General features: G+C 43.5%; 1 protein-coding gene across 2 annotated transcripts in view; it reads right to left on the bottom strand.

Annotated features, from left to right (window-relative positions):
- PIAS3 (protein inhibitor of activated STAT 3) overlaps positions 1-22,734 on the bottom strand; it is a 324,307-nt gene that overhangs the window by 53,986 nt on the left and 247,587 nt on the right. For both annotated transcript variants that reach the window (XM_078670587.1, XM_078670585.1), the window contains exon 12: positions 10,885-11,009. In XM_078670587.1, coding sequence (XP_078526713.1) covers positions 10,885-11,009 — 125 coding nt within the window. The remainder of the gene's footprint in view (positions 1-10,884; positions 11,010-22,734) is intronic.

Raw genomic sequence — 22,734 nt, 5'->3', positions numbered from 1 at the left:
GAAGTGGGCTTCCTCTTCTATGTTACAAGATTTCCAATTTTCCGTAAAAGGTATCAAATTTGGGCACATGTGGCAATTAAATTCCCCTGCTATTAAAATCAATGGGGCCGTGGCGTCCTTTACCCTCTCTCTCTGTGTCCATAGTCTTTCTTCCAGCTCTCCCACTCTACGTCCTCCCGCATTATAGAAATTGACTATAATTAAGTTAAGATCCTTAGTTTTGTACTGCACCGCTAGCATACAGTCTGATTTCCAGTTTAGGTCCCTCCAGGTCCCATCCAGACTCAGATGGACCCATATAAAAGGAGACCCCCCTTAGCTCTGCCTGCCGTTGATCTATCAGCTGGGACTCCAAACGCTTTATATCCGACCAAATTAAAATGAGTCGGTTCAACTTCCCAGGTTTCTTGGGCACAAATTACATTGAATTTATTTACGTATTCCAGCCACTCAGTATTTTGAAATTTGGCTGAAAGCCCCACCACATTCCAGGACAGTAGTTCTAGAACGCTCCAATGGCTCTTGGGGAAGGATCCAGGGGTCGAAGAGGACCCATTACATATATTAGTATTAATATCCGTGGCTCTAGATCGAGATACGTTACATGGTGCCACATATTTCTTATTTGGGTGTACTCCCTTTATGATCCCCCCTCCTTGTGTGCTTAGTTGTGGGTCGCTTTCCTTGACTATCGTATCCTTGGGTAGTCAGTCTACTTCGCTGAGATGTCTACCCCAGCTCAAGGGTGCATATTTGTTGGTTAGCGGAAGAGCACCTCCTTCCCTTATTTGGGCTGTCAAACTCTCATGTGTATGTGACACCTGGGTGCAGTTGACCGGGTTCTCATTCCTTTCTCTGTCTGTCCATCCCCTTCCTCTATTTGGCTGCTGTATCCAGCCCCCACAATCTTCCCGGTGCCCTCCTGTGGTCCCATTGTGTTCAGGCTTATAGAAGTAACTCAAATCTTGCGCCTGGATGTTTGATCGCATGCCTTTATGTTGGGCACTAGTAACATGCTGTACTGCCCTAAGGTCATTGAAATTCACCACAATACAGTCCCCTGCTATATTTTTCTGCTTGTGTCCCACCCACCTCACTCTCCTTACAAACAAAACCTTACATTGAGCTTCTCGGGGCAGAGGCCTATTACAATTTAACCAGTGTATTGTTTTGTTTTTCAATTGATCATAGGATTCCTCAACTTCTATTTTAAGCTCTGGAACCCCCGTCAAGACCGCGACATATGGTGCACAGTCTGGGGGTAGATTTAAGTTGGACTGCAATTTCTTTGCACCGTTTCCTTCTGTCCCTTCATTACCACACCCCTCCTGTGATCTATCATCTTCAACGTTCAATCCCTTGTCTTCCAGTCCCCCCCTGCTTTTTCTTTCATCTGAGGTTTTGCCGCAGTGAGTGACCCAGGTGTTTCAGTAAGAATTACGTCCGTTTGGTCCCCTCTTTCATCCCCCTTCCTATACTTTTCCGATGGTCACCCCTCTTTATTTTATCATCTATACTTCCCAGGGTATCCAATAACACCTCCTCAGCTTTCCCAAGTCTATGTTCGATCGCTTTAAGTTTGTCCTCTAGAGGCTCCAAGTGAGCTATTAAAACGGCCTCCAGCTTCCTCCAAAATGGATCATCAGTTCGCGCCGAGGCCACTGCCAGATCAGGGGCAGTTCCTTCTTCCTGTCTCACTAGCAGATTGTCAACATTTACACTTTCCTCGGTGACAATTTCCTTCTGCGTGCTTTGCGGACAGTTTTTCGCCTTCTTCCCTTTCTGTTGGGGACCCACTCGAGTAGCTCCTCGCTTTCTTTTCGCAGCAGCCCCCCTCAAACGCTCAGCTAATGGGCAGGGCTCTTCAGACGTCCCCCGCGGAGATTGATTAGCTTCCAAGCTCCGTGAAATTTGGGATACTTGGACGGTCTGTGTACCTGTGGTCTCCTCCTGCGGGATAGTTATGATGTCACTCTGGCCTTGTTTGTCCGGCGTTCGTGCATTCTCAATGGCCCCCAGGGAGAATCTTTTTGAAAATACTGGCTCCATTGAGAGGCGACGTTCTGTCAGCTCTATCTCATGTGCCAAGACTGAAGAGGCTCTTCTAATGAATTGAATTGGTCCAGAGTCCCTGCAACATACCCTGCTCCCGCTCCTTTCCTTCCAATACCATTACGCAACGGCATGTTTACACAAGAGTTTTTTCAGGTAGCAGGGCTTCAATTAAAACCAAACCAAACACAGGTTACCTTTTACAGTGTCCAGGGGCTTAGAGGGGGGGCCCAGCCCAGCCTCGACCTGGCACAAACGGGCCCGGGTTTTGCCCGGCGCACACCCGCACGCGTCCCGCGTTGCGGAAACGGCTGGTCGCTTTTACACCCTCCGGTTATAAGGGGGAGGGGCGAGTTGTCAAGTGCGTGCTCCACAGAGTCCTGGGCCTCGTAGTTTGCCTGGTAGCCCCCACAGCACAGCAGCGGTGATGCGAGATGTATAAGAAGCCCCCGGTTGCAGGGGGGAGGGGCGAGTTGTCAGGTGCGTGCCCCACAGAGTCCTGGGCCTCGTAGTTTGCCTGGTAGCCCCCACAGCACAGCAGCGGTGATGCAAAGCGTCTGTGAAGAGTCATACGTTGAATCCTGCAACATTCTTTGCTCATCCTGTATTAGACTCAGAGGACGATGCGCATGACTGTCCAACTTACATTTCTAATTAATCTAGTCATGCAACACTGGACCCTATACCAAGTAGCACTGTCTATTTTGTTGATGGTTCTTCTATTACTGACCAGGACACAAGAGTAAGACACACAGCTGCAGCAGTAGTCAGAGCACAGCAGCATGATCCTTCTGATACACTCCACATAGTAGAGCAGTTAACATTACCGGCACATTATTCAGCATAAACAGCAGAATTGATAGCGGCTCTTAAGGCAAGGAGCAGGAATCTATTCAGATTCAGCTTATGGGACTACCACTATACATTCTATCATTATGAGTTGGAATAGGAGATATTTCCGTAAGTCAAATGGAGGTCCTGTTATGCATAGGAATTTCCTAGAGTCCCTAATAGAGGCACTTGTGTCATCACAGGCAGTGGCAGTTGTGAAATGTACAGCACATACAAATGGCCAGGATGTTGTGTCTTGAGTAATGTACTAGTAGACTGGGCAGCTAAAGCTGCAGCTAGGTGCACACTCCCCGCCTGTGCCATTGCGTTCACAACATGCTGCTGTTTTGATGGCTCAGACTGACTGGCCGCAGAATTTGAATCAAACCCTACCTCAGACAATGTCACGCCTCATTATGCTGAGACAGAGCGTTTACATCTCTAAGTATTGCAGGAAGCCGCTCTAGCACAAGAAAAGCAGTTATGGGAGGCTAGAGTATGCTCCTGGTCAGTGAATTATCTAATATATAAACAAATATCCTCAGGCAAACCAGTGATGCCTCAGGCTTTACTTAGGATAGCTCTTGATCAGTTGTATTTACCAGTCCACATTTCAAGAGATCACTTGTCTATACAGATACAAGACTTGTTTGTTCCCAATTTGGATAATATGCTTACCATGTACCTTTATAACTGTTGTCAGCCAACAATTCTTCCCCAACCCCACATTGAAGGTGATAAATTCTACTATTATACAACCACAAGATCCCTTTAAAGCCCTTCATATCGACTTTGTAGAAACGCTAGATAGGTGCAACAACTATTGGTACCTTAAAGTTGCTAGTTTGTCCCTTTTCCCGATGGATTGAAGCAGGACCATACGTCCATCGTGACGCAAAGTCAGCGGCTACCTTTCTCATTCGTGAGGGTATTCCACACTGGGGAATTTCAGAAGGGATAAGATCTGACAACGGCACAAACTTTGTTAATGAAGGCAAACTTTACACATCTTACGACAGTGCTAGGGATAAAACAAACAATCCTCTGTGTATCATCTCTAAAGTATTGACATCACGGAGGGCCTAAACAGCCTGCTAAAGAATAAGATCAGCAAGCTATGTGCCACACTGCACAAGAAGTGGGTGTTTTGCCTTCCACTGCCATTCTTTTCCCTTAGGAGCACGACTGGTTTTGATCATCTTATCATCAAAGGGGAATGAATCACTTGTGTCAACAAACCAGAGTCTCAGAGATCGTTTCAGGGGCCCTAAACCACACAATCGCAGGACGTGGTATATATTTTTTCTCTGCTCTCTGCTAGTGTGGTCAGGTGGATAGTATCATCATTAAATCATCATCACTTGAGGGTTCGGTTCTCCAAGTGATTAACCATCCTCGACCAGGAGGAAGACAGTCTGGGTAGTGGCAGTCGTGAAAAGTGATTTAAAATTATCTCCTATGCTGTGAGAGGAGTTTATTGGTCAGAAAAGGGATACAACTAAAATAAATGGGGGTGCTTAGGTGGATTTGTTACTGATAACCTGCACCTCGTGAGAGGTCGACGTGTTTCGCCCAGATGTTGCCCATTTGGGTCAGGTGGACTTCATCAGGACCAAGGTGTGAGTGATCTCAAATTAAGAGCACTCAAGAAGTGGTAAGGGTGAGTAAAATCACGTACTCTTCTTCGACAGTGAGCGATTTGCTCGTAGCTGATGTATTCATAGGTGCAGACTTTTGCCTATGACTTGGTAAAGAAGCTGTAAGTCCTCCGTGGAAAGCAGGAGGAAATGACGGTCCTTAGTTGGTGGCCGTCTCTGCGGGCATTGCTGAAGTCCTCCTCACCCCGAATGGTTTTGATCATCACCTGCCACCCTATCAGGGAGACCCATAAATATGAAAGTACCTACACCACAGTAACGTACAGGGAGAAAACACAGAAGAAATCTTAAACGATGAAATGCTGGTTTACCTCTGTGAATTAATCAAAGTTGCAAAGTTCATCTCTAAACAGGTAACCAATAGGAAAGGAGAAGCGCGCCACGGCGGAGGTCGACCTTCCCAGCTCAGCAGAAAGTTTTGTATGCATTTTTGTCCGCAAACAGAGAGCCCAGATTCAACGGACCATTCACGGTGACCCCCACTGCCCATGAGGTAGATGGCAGAAGCCTTAGTTCCACCTCAATGATATTCATCTAAATCCAGTATCACGCTAATCATTATAGACAATGTAAATAAAACAAGATGGCGGAGATTGTCATTGTAAAAATACCCCCCTCCCCCTCTGGACAATTTTTTGGAATAACATAACAAAAGTTATGTATTTTTGATTTCCTTTTTTGTCTCTTAATACTGTCATTTCTATTGTTACTTTTTCATATCAATGGATCTTCCAGCTCTAACCTGATTCGCCCACGAAGAGAACTTTCTATTCATGCCGATGTGTCCCATAATGTTCACACAAGATTAGCAGAAAATATGTGCCATCAGCATATGTCAACCATAGGTTCAGAAAGTACCAATGAATCATGTTTTGTCTACTCTCTAATTCCTCATGCCACAGGATCCGATAGGGTACATTCAACTACAGAAATACCCCCAAGCACAGCTCTAGGTCTGTTGCATCTCTTATTGTGTAGGATTAAGGCCCAAATGCAATTAACAAATGTTAAAGTAGCATGTTTTCTAGTCAATTCCACAAAATATGACTCTACAGCAGAAGTTTTATATATTCTTACCGATAGACAGGATATTAAGGATAAGATATTACACACGAAGAGAGGTCGTCCTACCACTGTAGAATGGATCCAGATGTTTTTTGATTTAGGAGTAACACACCAGCCAACTGAGTGTAATAGTTATTTAGAAATGATTTACCCCAGATTGAGTTTGTAAGCCAGGATTTAGAGTCACTTGATCCGTTTTTGCGCATGATCAATAGCATTTCCGATATAAAATTCTCCTGTATGGTCATGTCTTTATGGAATGGTACTGATGTTAGTCAGGATGCAGTAAAAAAGTGTGTGCATATTTCAGGCAATAGCGTTGCGTGTTACACTTGGATAGATAGTAGTGAGTCCTCAGACAGTCATGAGACTAACATCTGTTTCTTAGTGTTTCAGAGGAAATCGCACCATTAATGTAGGACGCAATACCAACTGTAGAGCCACAATTGATAACACCAACATGCAGGGGGCCACCTCTAGCCTCATGCACTATTTTTGGCAGGGTGAAGAACTACTGTACACCCAGTTACCATTGAACTGGGTGGCCTCTGCACATTGGTCACCTTGCACGCCCCTATTTTTCCTGGAATATACGGAGTTAACATGAACACCCCATGAGCCATCCAACGACTTTGTTACATCCTCATTGAAAGCAGAGAACTGCACAGTATTAAGGCACCACCACTTGGAGCGATATTCTTCAAGAGTATCGGTTATTTAATGATGAACAGCCGTTCTTTGAAAGCATTCTACCGTTTGTTCAGGCAACAGCTTGATGTCTGCAGATAGCTCGATGGGAGCTCCTTAAGTGCATCAAACACTACAAAAGATGGATTCAATTACATAAAGGAAGAGCTGGTGTGCTATGGGAATGATAATGCAGCACTGTTACGTAATTGACCTTATGACGGCCATGCAAGGAGGGGTATGTGCCACGATAGGAATTGCTTGATGTACTTTTATCCCAGCCAAGTGAAGCGGATAATGGAACTTTGTCAGCGGCCATACGAACTTTGCACAATCTACAAAAGAAACTAATAAATGAAGGAGGTGCCATCGATAATTGGTTACCAGGTGGATTTCTTTTCTGACATCTTGGATGTCAGGACTTTTGGGAGCCTGGTTGCCAGCTATTGTATTCCTACCAGTAGTTTACTGTATTATCCAATTAGTTTTAGCATGTTGTAGAAGGACTGATACAAAGGCTGGAGAGATGTTTCCAATTAGGACACCAACACGTACAGAAGATGCTGAGGGCAACATATCACTTTGTGCCAAGTAAAGGCCAAGGTGTAGAACCGATCCTTGAAATATCAACTTGAGGGAGAAATGTTATGGAAGAAATTAAATATGATATCATGGCGCAACAGCAGACAACAGTAGAGTGGCACACAGCTATACGTGATAAAAGAGCAGTGCAGGCCAATAACTCGTGCTGATGAAAAAGAGGTGAAGAGTTTACTTGAGAACAGAGTGCATGACCTGTAAAGTCGTAGTTAAAGGAAAACTCGTGTTCAGTAAGGTTTAGGAAATTTATGGCCTTAGCACACAGGTACGTATTTTGTGTTTTCAATTGACTGGAAGATGATTAGATAATAGGAGCAGTATATAGAATAATCCAAGAACACACAATCTGATAAGAAGTCTGAGGAGCACAATGATAAAAGCAAATAAACAAATAAGTATGCATTCAACCCAAATACACATGCATTCAAAAGCAGAATAATACTTAGTTTGTTATGCATTGTTCGAACTGCAATAAAGGATTTGTAGAGAATTAGGTTGAAGCCTAGGGTCACAGGTGACCTTTTGTTTTACCAGAGGTAATGTGTACCAATGTATAACCACCTACTAATTCATTGTTTGAACTTTTGTAACAACTATTGTCTAACTGTGTATAAAAATAGCTGCCTATGAAGCAGCAAACTCTGTTTACTTGTGTGAAGACGGTCGCTCTCCCTGCCGCAACAGTAAAGAGCTGTTTCTACATTGCCCAAGAAAAGTCGTCCTTTTCTTCAGTTTTGAGTTACCCTGCAACATTAGCGGGGCAGTGCTCCTTTTTCTCAAATGGCAATGCATCATAGATCCACTGTAGATACATTTAAGAATGTGGTCCTGAATGTGTCTCCACTGATGCCATAGAAATGTGTTTCCACCTCCGTGAAGAGGCAAGCCTTTCTGTGTTGCTCAACACCATTAAGGGCCTTAGACTGACACCTCTGACATCACCCTCTTAGTCCTCTTCAGATCCCCAGAGGGGCATTAATAACTATGGGGTGCTGATAGAAATATCAGGGATCACATGCAAGACTCTGTAGGTCGCCTTAGAAATGAAAAATAGTAGGTGAATCAGTAATTTGAATCCTAATACTTCCCTTAGGATCCCCCTGCGTTGAAAGGCAAAGTCCCAAGCAAGCATTAAGGGGTACTAATGAGCTTGTAGGGTTCAGGAAAGAATAGCGTTATGGGGTAGTAAGGGATTTCCAAGGATCAGAGAAGGATAGTGTTAAGAGGTAGTAAGGATTTTTTAGGGCCCAGGGATGGGTGGCGTTAAGGGTTTGTACGAGGCTTTAGGATTCAGTAGAGAGTTGATAACGGGTAGAAAGGGATTTTTATAGTTCGCAGAAGGGAAGTTTAAGGGGTAGTGTTTTTGGAAATCATGTAGGACAGTGTTGAATGGTTGTAAGGGCTTTTAGGGTTCAGGCAAGGGTAGCTTCAAGAGGCAGGAAGGTTTTCTGGTTCAGGCAAGGGTAGATGTAAGGGGTGGTAAGGGCTTTTCGGGTTAAGGGTTTGGTAGCATGAAGGGGTAGTTGTTAGTATGCAGGAAAGGGTAGTTAGGGGTAGTGGTTTTCTTAAGGTTCAGAGATTGGTAACTAAAGGATGGTAAGGTTTTTTTTTAGGGCTTAGGGATCGATACCGTTATGGAGTAGTAGGAGTGTTTTGGATTTATGGAAGGGTAGCATTAAACGGTAGTAAATGGTTGTTAGGGTTCAGGGATTTGTTATGTTGAGTAGTAGTACGTTTTTAGGGTTAAGAGAAAAGTGGTTTTTTTAGGGATTAAGTAAAGGGCAGCAATAATGAGTAGTAAGGGTTTTAATAGTTCAAGGATGAGTACTATTAAGTTGTAGAAAGGGATTTTTAGGGTACAAGGAAGGGTAGTGCTAAGGGGTGGTTAAGGTTTTCAGGGTTCAGTGATGCGTAGCAATAAGGATGGTAAGGGGGCTCAGGAAAAGGTAGCATTAACGGTTTTGAAGGGTTTAGGGAACGGCAGCACTAAGGGGTAGGGTTTTTTAGGGTTCAGAGAAGCATACCGTTGAGGGTTTTTTAGGATTCAGTAAGGCATGGTGTTAAGGGGTAGCAGGTTTTTCTTTTAAGATTCAGGGAACGGTACCATTAAGGGATCGAAAGGGGTTTTCCAGTTAATGGAATGGTATCGCTAAGTTGTGGCAAGGAATTTGCAGGATTATGGAAGAGTAATTCAAAATTACAGTATATTAAATAAGTAAATTAATTAAATATACAAGTTTTACGTTTGAAGTAAATTAAATATATTAATACACTTTTTTAAACATTAGATAGTAAATTATAATTCATAATTAAATGAACAGTTGTAAGCCAAGGATATTAAACATTAAGTTTCTCCTGCCCATAAATCTTGAAACTAGAAATTAGAAAGAAAAAACACCGTAAAGGTCACTCATAAGTTGATGATGGAAACGGAAGAGGGGTGTTGCTGGGGCTAGAATATTGCAACACATTCCTCCTGATTACCCTCCTCCCATCTATGCTGCACCATAATTATCGAAGAGGTGTATATATCATTGCAGTAGCATGTATTTGACCTAATGTTCAAGCTCTATTGTAGCAAAATAGCTATATGTGATAAAAAGCTCTGGTAGCTTGATAAATTAGTACAGCTCTTCGAGGGTATGTATTTTTTTTTAAATGGAAGCACTCAACTTCTGGCCAATCAAAACATGTACACCTGTCCATCAACATTTGAGTGGAGCCAACCCCCCACCCCGCTGTACTCCAGAAAGCTTTTTTTCTTTAGATTGGTCACATAAGGTATAACGACAGCTGCATTATTAATCCAGCCCTAAAAGCTGCTAATGTCTTGAAGAAGGCTGAAAAAAAGATTTAATATGAAGCTGAAACAGGTTGAGCTAAAGCAAATTACAGGATCACAAACTGCCATACCCTAAGATTCTTGCTACACCTATTGGTCTTTGCCAGTCGAGTCACATTTTGTTTTTAAAGATGTGAATCAAGTGATTAATAATTGTCTAGTCATTTCTGATGCAGCAAGGGAAATCAAATATGTTCAGTTTTATGTATATTTGAAACATGTATATGTTTCTCTAAAATGTACACAATGGGGCATGTTCTCAAATTTAATCTTCTAGCACGTTTGGTATTTTAACAATCGTACTACTCACATACTACAAAATGCTATTCACAAACCTACATGAGGACCTGTACCTCTCATATATCTTTTCTGAATGGAGACCACTCCACATGTGTGAAGGTCTCTGTATACGGAGTACTATGTGTTAATAGTAAATGTGGGCGGGACTAGGGAGTGCCAGAAAAAGTGGGAGAGTTTTAGGAAGGAATAAGGAGGTTTTATGATCACCCACACAAGAGTAAGCCCATTGTTATTCACAAAGTGCTATTTTTGTACTTCAGAGCCCAGCCTTGGAGCAAATCCAGCACCACATACGGGCCCTTGCAGAAAATAACTGACGCAGGGGCCTAAAACAAAACGCTCTAGGAAATATTGTTTAAATTAATATGTTTTCAACTTTTTAAATAAATATATACATTTAATTGCAAAAATCATATGATTAATAAATTATATTAAAAATGTTAATGCAAATATATTAATATTATAAACTTTAAACGTTTTTGTTCAATGGGTATTGACGTCACTTAATACATTGTAATACACATCTAATTTAAATATGTATATTGATAGTTGGATTTTTTTTTAAAAATTCTTTAAGGTTATTTTGAAATTAAATAAATATATTTTAATTAATTATTTATAACAAATTTAAGATAATATGCTGTTAACATGTTAGTTTACTCTAGATTTGAAATAAGCACAAAATTAATTCACATCAATATTTTATTAAAAATGTATGACTTTTTTTTTTACATTTAATCATCTTAATGACATTTTCCTATACCTTACTATAGGGAAATGTCCACCCTAATGTTAAAAAGGTATACATTTCAAAGGCCAGCTGCAGGTTTTTGTCAGGCACATCTTTACCTTGCATGTCTGAAGGCACCTGGTAAGACGTGTGGTAATCTGAGGTAGAGAGGCTTGATAGGTAGTCGCTGCCAATGGAAGGACTGCGAAGCACAGAAGAAGGCTGATGGTCAACACTTAACATCCTATGGAAAAGTAAAGTGAAATAAGAAACCTCAGCAGGAAGCACAGTTCTGATATAGGCTTTTAACATGAAAAATATTATGGCATGAGTGACCAAATATCATAAATTAAAAGAAAGAGACAAACTTGTTTTGATCCACACTTTAACCAAGAGTCGAGAATATTTTCTAGAGTGCCAAAGGTTCATTTTTTTTCTCAAATAAAATAGAGCACCAGGTTTTAACCCATTTTTTATTACATTAGAATAACTGCAAATCATCACTCTCTGAAAGGACTCCGATGAGTGAACAGCAGTACAAGAACAATTAATTGAACCAAAACATATTACTCATTGTAAGTTTGGCTCTTCAAACCTAGTGTGATATACCTAGTCCAAATCTCCTAATCGCTCACCGCAGTGGTGGATTTTCCAGTTAAATATAAATCAAACGAAATGCTAATTAAATATCTTTCAACTCAAGAGCAGTGAGCAGCACCACTACAACAGGTAGGGACCATACAGATGCGCTGCACCTAAATTTCCAGCTCTATACCAAGGGCACTGTGTCGATCCATACATACCCCTTTCCTTGGAATGGTCTAGAGATGGAACCGGAGCAGCACTTAAGGTTTTCTTGCCACCACCAGTACAGTCTACAGTTTGGCTAAAGTCAACTAATGTGGCTGTAACCCCAGGCAAGACAAAAATACTAAGGATTAGGTTACTTATCCTTTAAGTATCTGTTCTTGGCATGTAGTGGTGTGGATTCACATGTTTTGCATACTTCTGCCATCTAGGTTTGGGTCGAGATGTGTGCAAGTTGTTTTTCTTCAAAGCAGTCTTTTGAGTCACGAGGTAGAGTGGCTCCTCCTCCTCTTTGTTATAGTGCGCATGGGCATCAACTCCATTGTTCGATTATTCCCCGCAGGCGTGTGAGAATGGGGTGTAAAGAAAGTGTAAGTAAAGAGATGTCAATGCATATGAAAAGGTAAAGGAACTGCAAGGGTCACAGGTGTCCGGGGAGGAGGGCGGGCACATGTGAATCTATAGTACTACATGCCAGGAACAGATATTTACAGGGTAAGTAACATAATCCGTCCGAGGCATGTGTGGCTGTAGATATACATGCTTTGTATAAACGGTATAGCAGTGCTGCCCTTCAAAGCAGTGGCTAACCTATGGGTGTTGCAGTTGTATGAAAGAGTGTGCATAGCACTGCTGACCTACATTAGCTTGTTGGCGTGCTAGAACAACCGCACAATAATGTTTAGTGAAAGTGTGTGGTGTAGACCAAGTAGCTGCTTTGCACATATCAGCTAGTGGGATATTGCGAGGAAAGCCATAAACTATCTTGCAAGTAGAGCATGCTGTATGCTTTATTTTTAGGTAAAGTCCTTTTAGGTTTAATGTAACATGTCTGAATGCATTTAACTATCCACCTGGCAATGCATGATTTGAATATGGGGTTTCCTTTATGAGGGAGCGAAAAAGCAACAAAGAGCTGTTTGTTATTGCGAAAGTCTTTAGTTCTATCAATGTAGTACATAAGGGATCTCGTAACATGTAATGAATGGAGAGCCCTTTCCGCAACAAAGTCTGGTTGAGGAAAGAACAGTGGTAACTCAACTGATTAAGGTGAAAATGGTAGACCACCTTTAGAATTTTTTTGGGGTAGGCGCGAAGGACCACCCTGTCTCTGTGGTTCTGTACGAAAGGCTCTTCTAAGGTTAGTGCCTGGAGCTCACCAACACGTCTCAGTGAAATAACGGCAATTAAAAAAGAAACCTTCCAAGACGAAGGAAGCAGTTATGTAGTGGTTCAAATGATTGACCCAAAATCTTGTGAGAATAATGTTAAGATTCCAGGCAGGTGGAACACGGGGTGGAATCTCTCAAAGTCCTTCTATAAAGGCTTTGATGACTGGCACTTTGAACAAAGACAGGTGTTGTCTATTTTGCAGATAAGCAGCTGCAGCCAGATGAAAGAGTATGGATGTGAATGCAAGGCCAGAGAGCTGTAGATGCAGGAAGTAACAAACAATGTTTTGTACTGTAGCATTACATGGATTTCTATTCTTATTATGGCAGTAACAGGCTAATCTTTTCCATGTAGCTTCATAGCATGCTCTAGTAGTAGGCTTTCAAGGAAATTGTCATACATTCAGGTGAGATAACCAAATTCGATTACTTCGGGAGACAAATTGCTAGGTTGAGTTCCTTGGGAATTGGGTCCCAATTCCTCCATGATTCCGAATGAGAAGGTCCATGATGAAGGGAAACGTCTTGTGGGGAACAACTGTTGTGAACCAGGGCTGCAGGGCTCATGTGTGAGCCACTATTATGAGTGTGAGAGATATTTGCCTGAGCTTTCGAAACGGAAGAGGAGTAAGAGGCAGAAAAGCGTAGACAAATATCCCTGATCTGTTCATCCATAAATTATTTCCCTTGTGGGAACCAGGAGGCAAAGTTTTGGGCATTTTGCATTGACCGTAGTTGCAAACAGATCTTTTTGTGGAAATCCCCACTTGTGGAAATAAGGGAGGATGACTCAGGGGTGGAGCTCCCACTCAAGGAATTGTTGCCACATCCTGCTGAGGAAGTCTGCAAAACTGTTGTCTGTTCCCAGGTAGTTGTCCGTCAACAGATGAATGCTGTGATGTAGAGCTCCGAAAAGGGGGTGGTGATGAACAGAGTGTCTGAATTAAGCAGACCACTCTTACCCAGTCCAAAGATCAGGGCTTGATCCATCACCGTTATTTAGCTCACTGCCCCATCCCAGCTCAGAACCTGGCTATATGCAAATTAGTCTGTCCCTGGCCCAGTGCATCATGGGAACAGGGCAGACCAAACTACCAAGCCAATTCTTCACCAGAAAGGAGACAAGCTTCCGGGGACCGGTTTCTGCCATTTCAGGCGTCGTCGGCCCGGCTTGCTTGAATCCTGATGGAGCAGTGAGCAAGGGACTCATGTCTGAGTATACCCTTCCACGCTTATGGTGGACAAAATGATTCAGAAAAGGGGGTGCTGATGAACAGAGTGTCTGAATTAAGCAGACCACTCTTACCCAGTCCAAAGATCAGGGCTTGATCCATCACCGTTATTTAGCTCACTGCCCCATCCCAGCTCAGAACCTGGCTATATGCAAATTAGTCTGTCCCTGGCCCAGTGCATCATGGGAACAGGGCAGACCAAACTACCAAGCCAATTCTTCACCAGAAAGGAGACAAGCTTCCGGGGACCGGTTTCTGCCATTTCAGGCGTCGTCGGCCCGGCTTGCTTGAATCCTGATGGAGCAGTGAGCAAGGGACTCATGTCTGAGTATACCCTTCCACGCTTATGGTGGACAAAATGATTCAGAAAAGGGGGTGGTGATGAACAGAGTGTCTGAATTAAGCAGACCACTCTTACCCAGTCCAAAGATCAGGGCTTGATCCATCACCGTTATTTAGCTCACTGCCCCATCCCAGCTCAGAACCTGGCTATATGCAAATTAGTCTGTCCCTGGCCCAGTGCATCATGGGAACAGGGCAGACCAAACTACCAAGCCAATTCTTCACCAGAAAGGAGACAAGCTTCCGGGGACCGGTTTCTGCCATTTCAGGCGGCGTCGGCCCGGCTTGCTTGAATCCTGATGGAGCAGTGAGCAAGGGACTCATGTCTGAGTATACCCTTCCACGCTTATGGTGGACAAAATGATGGAGAATCACCACCCCCTTTTGAATCGTTTTGGCCACCACAAGTGTGGAAGGGTATGCTCAGATGTGAGTCCCTTGCTCACTGCACCATCAGGATTCAAGCAAGCCGGGCCGAAGACGGCTGTAATGCCAGAAACCGGTCCCCGGAAGCTTGTTTCCTTTCCAGTAAAGAATTGGCTTGGTAGTTTGGTCTGCCCTGTTCCCATGATGCACTGGGCCAGGGTCAGACTAATTTTCATATAGCCAGGTTCTGAACTGGGATGGTGCAGTGAGCTAAAAAACGGTGATGGATCAAGCCCTGATCTTTTGACTGGGTAGTAGTGTTCTGCTTAATTCAGATACTCTGTCCATCACCACCCCCTTTTGAATCGTGATGTAGAGCTCAACGCAAAATGAAAAAGATATGCGTGATAACTTTAGAAAACGTGCCCCTCTGTTTTTGTAAATAGTATATGGTTGTTATATTGTCTGTCTAGACTAAAACATATTTGTCACTCAGGTGAGGTAAGAATGCTTTCAATGCTAAGTAAACAGGTTGAAGCTCTAGGTACTGTGTTTGGTGTCTCAGAGACCCGGGACTGTGAGATTCTGTAAGTAAGCACCCCAGCTTGGTCAGTGCCAAGTCTGTTACCAGGATCTTGTGGGGGACAGGGTTGAGCAATGGCCGCCCTTGTAACAGGTTGTTTGTGGTCCACCACTGCAGAGAGCGATGAGTGTGGTTGTCTATGTTTGCTTGGACACGTTGTAGTAGCATTTGGAATTTTTGAATTCTTGCTGTAGTAGAAGAGGCTAATCCCACGTGTGTGTTTAGGATCTCCCCCAGTTATAAATGAAGATGAGATTTTTGACAATTGATGGCAAAGCCTAGTTGATGGAGCAAGTCTATGGTATTCTGAGTGTGTTGTTGGCACAGAGGAAAAGTGATGGCTTTGATAAGCCAGTCGTCGAGATACGGGAAGACATGAATGCTTGGTCTGGGAAGATTTGCTGCTCCCACTGCTAGGCATTTGATGGATACTCGAGGTGCACTAGTCATCCTGAACGGGAGGACTTTGAATTGGTAATGTTTGCCTGCTACCACAAATCTCTGATATTTGCGATGTGTGGGAATGTGAAAGTATGCAGCCTTCAAGTCTATGGATGACAGAGAGTCGCCTTGCTGGAGAAGTGGGATCATGTCTTGGAGAGTGACCACATGGAAATGCTCTAACACGATGTAATGAATTAAGGGCAGTAGATATAAGATTGGCCATAAAGATCAGCCCTTTTTTGGGGATTAGGAAGTACAGGAGTATATTCCTGACCTCGAATACTGTAAAGGGATGAGTTCTATAGCTCCTTTGAGAAAAAGAGCATGAACTTCCTCTTTGAGTAGTGTTTGGTGTTCTAGAGAGAAACTGTGAATGAGGTGGAATGTTTGGGGATGTAGTAATGAGCTCCAGACAATAACCCTGTTGCATAATGTCCCACACCCACTGGTCTGATGGTATAGATTGCCATGTGGGCAGAAAATCCTGTAATCGTCCCCGACAGGTGTCGAGTGTTTGGGGGAGGGAGGAGAAGGAAGTCATTGCTTTTTGGAGGGTGAAGCTCCACATGGGGAAGCATCTTTACATCTACCTTTGGCATTGTTGCCCCTATAGGAGCCTCTATAGTAACTTCAGGGAGAGGAGTGGTGACCCTGGCTATGCTGGTACAAGGTAGAAGCATCTGAGGAGGTGGTTTTCGGACCCACTCAGTAGGTGGAGCGGCAAAAGGAGTCAAGAGGACAAGGTGTCTCAAGTGCACCCATAGATTTGGCAGTATCTGTATCCTTTTTTTTTTTTTCCAGTGCCAGGTCAACCTAGGGACCTCAAAGATGTTCTTCATCGAAAGGGACCTTTAAAAGACTTTGTTGCACTTCTGGCTTAAAGCCAGCTATGAGGAACCAGGCTTGATGCCGCAGCAAGATACTAGTATTGATGCCCCTACCAGCCGTAGCTGCTGAATCTAAGGCACAAAAAATAGAGGTATTGGCGATGAGCTTGCTGTGAGAGACAAGCTCCTGACCCCTTTTCTTGTGCTCCTCTGGGAGATACTGGAGGAGTTCCTCCACTTCGTCCCACTGAGCAAGGCAAAATGTTTTTTGGGAAAGCAAACCCTTCGAGTTAGCAATACGCCAATGGTTGGCTGATTGTGTGGCCACCCTTTTATCAGCGGCGTAAATGAGTTTGCTTTCCTTGTCAGGAGGTGGTGCATCACTGGCAGCTTGTGAATTAGCTCGCTTGCAAGCATTGGTAATAAGCAAGTCAGGAGGAATCTGTCCCCTGATGTAGATGAGTCAGAAGGAGAGGCTTTATATTGCTTATCCATCCTGGAGTAAAGATTCTGGCACTAGCAGGGTCTTTAAAGATGTCTTCTGTATGACGTCACATACCCTTAAGCATAGGTAGGTATTGTGTGGACCTATGAGTCCTTTTCCAGATGTTACTTGAGTAGCTCGACCTCCTGAAAAGTAGCGACTCTATCAATGAGCTCTTGGTACCATGTGGAATCATCATGAGGGAATAGGCGAGCGGTGTATAAGTCTGGATCGGTGTCCATTGGAGGGTCTACATCATGTGCGGTTTAGGGGTTGGTTGGAGGTGGTGCTGGTGTAGCTAAAGGTCATCCCCATCCCATGTCCACCTGGGCAAGTGTGTGAAGACCCTTGAGGTGTTATGGCTAAGGTTTCTCCATCAGAGTGTGTAGGAGAAGGTGAATGTGGGTGTGGGGGGGTGCATCGATAGCATCTTCTAAGGAGAGTTGTCCCTTTGATGGCAGTAGAGCCAGAAACTAAGGTTCGGCAAGAATGCGCCATGTGTGGGGCTGGCTGTGTATCTGCTTTTGGCGAGCATCCTTGTTTTCTTGCAATTTGTGGAGAATAGGTTCCACAGGCTTGCCAGGATCAGATTTCGTAGCCAAGGTGTGTGTTTCAGCGCCGAAGGTCCGATCAGAGCCAAAGATGGGGCTAGTTGGCTCGGTATCAAAGGTCTACTCGGAACTGAAGTGGACTAGGTCGCCGGCTTCGGCTGGTGTTTTGGCGCTGAGGGCAGGGCATCTCAGTCAATTTTTCAGTGCCGACCATGGTCCGAAGTCAGTGGTGGTCTGAGGACCTTTTTGAATGTCTCTTAGTTTGTTTGAGACGGGCTGAGGGACATGGCCTACCGTACTCGTGGATTGTTGAGCCGGCAATATGGCCTTTAACTCCATTTCGAGGTCGGAGCTGGAACTGCCCTCAACAGAGAATGCCTCTTCCTCCGCAACTGATGGTCGGGAGAGTTCTTCCTCTTCGTCATCTTGATGTCCAAAGAAGTTGGGAGTGTCTTTAATAATGCTCCGCGGCATTTCGCGTTGATGTGCCTGACAGTCTCTCGGAGTCATTTTCTAATAGAAAGATCGACAGGACTCATAACCCACCTCCCTGTGTTACAGTGACATACGCAGGTTACAGACCGGATGGATACAGGTCCTGGGGCATTTTACGTGTTAGTTCATGTAGAAACTAAAAGGAGCCCGTTCCATCACCAGTAGGGCATACTCTGGTGAACCTGGTGCAGATTGAAATGGAAACCCCAAAGAGCAAGGCCATGGGAGCTGCGGTTGAAGCGCATCATTTCAACAAGCAATAAAGTTTTTTTGTATCTCAATACGCAAGTTGGAATACAAGATCGAAAACAATACTGAGGGTGAGCATCAACTAAACAGATCACCGTAACGGTCTCGACTCAGCGCAGGCACACACATCCAAAGGCAGAAAGAAAATATTCTAACAATAGAGTTGATGTCCATGCCCATTATCACCAAGAAGAGGAGTCATGGCCATTATCACAAAGAAGAGGAGTCACTATCTCATGACTTGAAAGACTTCTTCAAAGAAAAACAACTTGCACACATTCGGGCCAAACACTAGATGGTAGGAGTATGCAAAGCACGAGCATCTGCAGCTACACGTGCCTCGAACAAATAATTCCTTGCCTGCGAAATGTTCAACAGATGCTTGATATTTTCAAAAGGCTAGTAATGGATTCAAATAAAAAAAGTCACAAAGAACAGGTATCGAAAACATGTAGTAATAGACCATTCAACTGAATAAAAAGGTGCTTGGAAATATAGTTCAGTGCTGCACCCTTAATTGCCTGCAGCTCAATTACAGATCCCACCATTTAAAACTCATAGCAGTAGAAACAGACCAACATAGATAATCATTTGGATACTTTAGAATTAAGAAAAAAATGAGTAACATGAACTTGATGAGCCTCTCATGCCTAAGTTGAAACGCCAGAGCTACTATCTCTTGAGTCTCAAGCACAACCAACACACCCCTTGAGATGAGAAAGCACCAAAACGTCAAATGCTGGACAAGGAAGAATGAGACTTTAGTTTGATCAACTAAGATGCATCTATTTATGATGTGCAGTTAACAACAGAGTTGAAACTCTTTTTCATGTCTATGATTCCATCTGCGTGTTGAACTCTAACTGACAGTTAAAGCCCCAAAGGCACTCCATAACATAAATCTTAAAGACAGACTCCAAAGTCCCCCTTTGCCCTATAGTTCAGGTGAGGAGTTTGGATACTCTATGTACACCAGTATTTGAATCTGTAAAACTGCATTTCTACTTGAACAACTAATTTTGATTTAAACTTCAACGTACTAGAAGTTGTACATTTTTTGAAAACCTAGTAATAAATGTAAAATATAGACGCACACACCCAGTTCAAGCTTATGCTAGTGAGTGAGAAGTAGAGTGCTGGTTAACAAATGTTTACAAATGAAACTGCTTCATGGCAAAATATTTAAAACTTTACAGGTCACCACCTTAACTAAGCTACATTCAGGATTGGTCTGTAATTGGCAACCCTTCTTGAGACCACCCTGCCCACAGTTCCAAAAGAAGCGTCAAGAAATAAATGGTTACCAGTAGGAGTAGTTTTGCAGCTTGAAGAATATTCTGGATTCAAATGCTGTGCATTATTCTGCCATGTAGTGGTTGGGTCCGGAATAGTCTGCCTTTTTTCGTGGGTGCCGACAATGACCATTTTGTGGTATGCCTGTCCTATGTAGGACGTCAGACGACACCCTGGATGTCCCGGTGCGTAGTCGCTATGCTGAGATTCTTTTTTCTGTATTTTGAAATGATTTCCTCCTTGTTATTTTGTCTCTATTCTTCCCAACTGGTTGATTGTCTCCGATTTTTGGGGAGTCAAGAGGTTCACATGTAAACCCAGAATATTCTTTAAGCTGAGTAGAGTTCTTTCCACTTGCGTTTGTGGTTCCCTGAGGACCACTGGTAATTGCATGCTTTGATTGATGTGAAAACTGCTTACTACCTTAAGTAGGAATTGTGGTTTGGTTCTGAGAACCACCTTGTCTTTGTGCATTTGCAGATATGGTTCTTGTATTGTTAATGCCTGCAGGTCAATCACTCTCTGTAGTGAAGTGACAGTAATTAGGAATGCAGTCTTCAGTGTAATTTGAGATCAGTTTTCTGTATCGGTTCAAATGGCTTTGTCATTATTTACGTTAACACTGTTTAAGTTCCACATTGGTGCTGCAACTGATCTTGGTGGAGTGATTCTCTTTGATCCCTCTAAAAACCTCTTCACTACTGGTAAAGTGAAGAAACTGTAACATGAGGTGCCTCTGGTGTAGGCTTCTATAGCTGCCAGGTGTACCTTTAATGATTAATAAGTTAATCCGCTATCAAACAGGTGAGTGAGGTATTTTAGTACAGTTTCAATTCCAGTATTTTTTTCCAATCTTTTTGTATTTGTGCACCACTTTGCTGCATAACATTTTCTTGTGGTAGGTCGTCTTGTTTCTTTAAAGATTTCCAATGCCCTGGGCATTCGCTGCAGATGCCCAAACTCTATATACTCAGGGGCCATGCCGCTAGGCTGAGTGTTGCTGGCTCCAGGTGGTACTCTCTCCCCTTCTGCATAGTTAGTAGGTCCAGATCTGCTTTGAACGTGCTTATTGGTCCCATGGACATCTCTAGTAAATCAGAGTACCAGGTCTGTCTAGCCCATTGAGGGGCTATGAGGATGAGGTTTGTCCAGGACTGCCTGGCTTTTCCTAGCACCTTGTGTATTAGGTGAATCAGTGGAAAGGCGTGAGCAAATCTCCCTGACCAGTTTAGTGACAGGGCATTCCACTCTGAGCGGTGTAGTTCAAACCTGGAGGCGAAGTGTTGGCTTTTGTGTTTTCTGCTGTTGCAAACAGATCTATTGTCTTGATTTCCACCATTGTTTCTCATTTTGTACCTCTACTGTGACAACCACTAGATCTTCGCAACTCCCTGCACCTTTAGATCCATTCTTGGAAAGGTCACATATGTAGTTTCGCATGTGTTATGAGCAGCATGCACAATACCATCATGCCCATTAGTTTCAGGACTGTTCTTACTTTTCAAGACTTCCCCTTCTGGAATAGGTGAGCTTGCGCTGCCATTGTCTTGGTCCATTTGGGACGGGCTTTGCTCAAGCAGTCTTTGAATTTAGGGTCGCCCCCAGGAACACCTTTACTTGTTCAGTTTGTGGTGATGACTTCTTGTGGTTTATAAAGCAACCCAGATGTTCTAAAGTTGTGAATACTGTTTGAATGTCTCTTTGGCATTTCTGATTTGACTTTGCTTTTACTAGACAATTGTCTAGATATGGGTATATAGGTATTTCTTATTCCTTATCTTCCTATGTAAGCAGCAACTGCAGTGAGGCACTTTGTAAAGACACTTGGTGCTGACTTTATGCTGAATGCTAGTACCTAGAATTGGTAGTGTACTTTGTCTAGTACAGATCTGAGGTACTTTGTGTGTCCCTTTTCATAGGGATGTGTAGGTAGGCGTCTTTCATGAGATCTAGTGTAGTCATGTAGTCTCCTTGTTTTAGAAGTGGGATCACTCCTTGGAGTGTTGTCATCCTCAAGTGTTGAGTACATATGTATTTGTTCAGGAATCTGAGGTCTATGATTGGTCTCAGAGTTAAAATCTGTTTTGGAACCACCAAGTATGATGAATAGTTTCCTTTGTTTCTTTCCTTTGGAGATAGTCTTTCGATGGCATTCTTTCGCAAGGATTCCTTCACCTCCTTTTTAGGTTTCGCCTGGGGCCGGAGCTCCTAGCTCCGCCCAGGAGAAATCTTATGTTATAACAGAGTGGGCTTGGGATTACGCCCTCTGTTCCATTGGCTAGCTCCATAAATGGAGGCTAGCCATTGGAACAGAGATCTGTCCGTCATGGCCGGACCAGATTCGTGGGCGTTCCCGAGATTTTTTCCCTCTCCACCCTTTTCTGATCGTCATCGCGGCGGTGGGCGTGTTTATTTTTTTTTCTTTCTTCGGCATCCTTCCTCACACCAGCCGGACGGCTCTCCCTGTGAGGACGCAGACCTGCTCCCTACTCCGAGCCGACTCCCGGAGGTAAGTTTTAGTATTTTCCTACACGTACTTGTAAATGCTTGTGTCAACATGTCAACATTTCTCACGCTCACAGTCCAGCTTCTTTGGCTAGTGCCAAGTTGGGAAGGAGGGGGCGCGTGAAGGCGATGCAATACATGGCCGCATATTACACGGGAAGACTTCTGCCTCGACTGTGTGCAAAATATAATTGCAGAATAAAAGCATTTCTGGTTCACTTTATTTCACGTGCACTTTGGCAGAGGAAGTGGCGGTGAATAAAAGCATTTCTGGTTCACTTTATTTCACGTGCACTTTGGCAGTGGAAGTGGCGGGGGAGATTACCTCAGAAATATCAGATTTTCTTAATCCTACTGCACTCTGCCCCCGAGTTTTCTCTTAATGCGTGCCCAGTACGCATGACTTAAACGGCTTATTTAGCATTTTAGCCGTAAAAAGGGAGTTGTGTTTCTTGCTTTCCCTCTTGCATGCGTACACCTCTTGGTGTTTATAACATCACGCCGCCATTTTTATATGTTTTTCACATTACGTGTATGGTCTCAAGATGACGATCTAAACGCGCTGTGCATTCTTGAGAACTCGCATCAATCTGCTATGGCAGTCTGAGCGAGCTGAATG

Source organism: Lissotriton helveticus, chromosome 12, assembly GCF_964261635.1.
Source record: "Lissotriton helveticus chromosome 12, aLisHel1.1, whole genome shotgun sequence".
NCBI classification, from domain to species: domain Eukaryota; kingdom Metazoa; phylum Chordata; class Amphibia; order Caudata; family Salamandridae; genus Lissotriton; species Lissotriton helveticus.
This window is presented reverse-complemented; position numbering and strand designations above follow the sequence as displayed.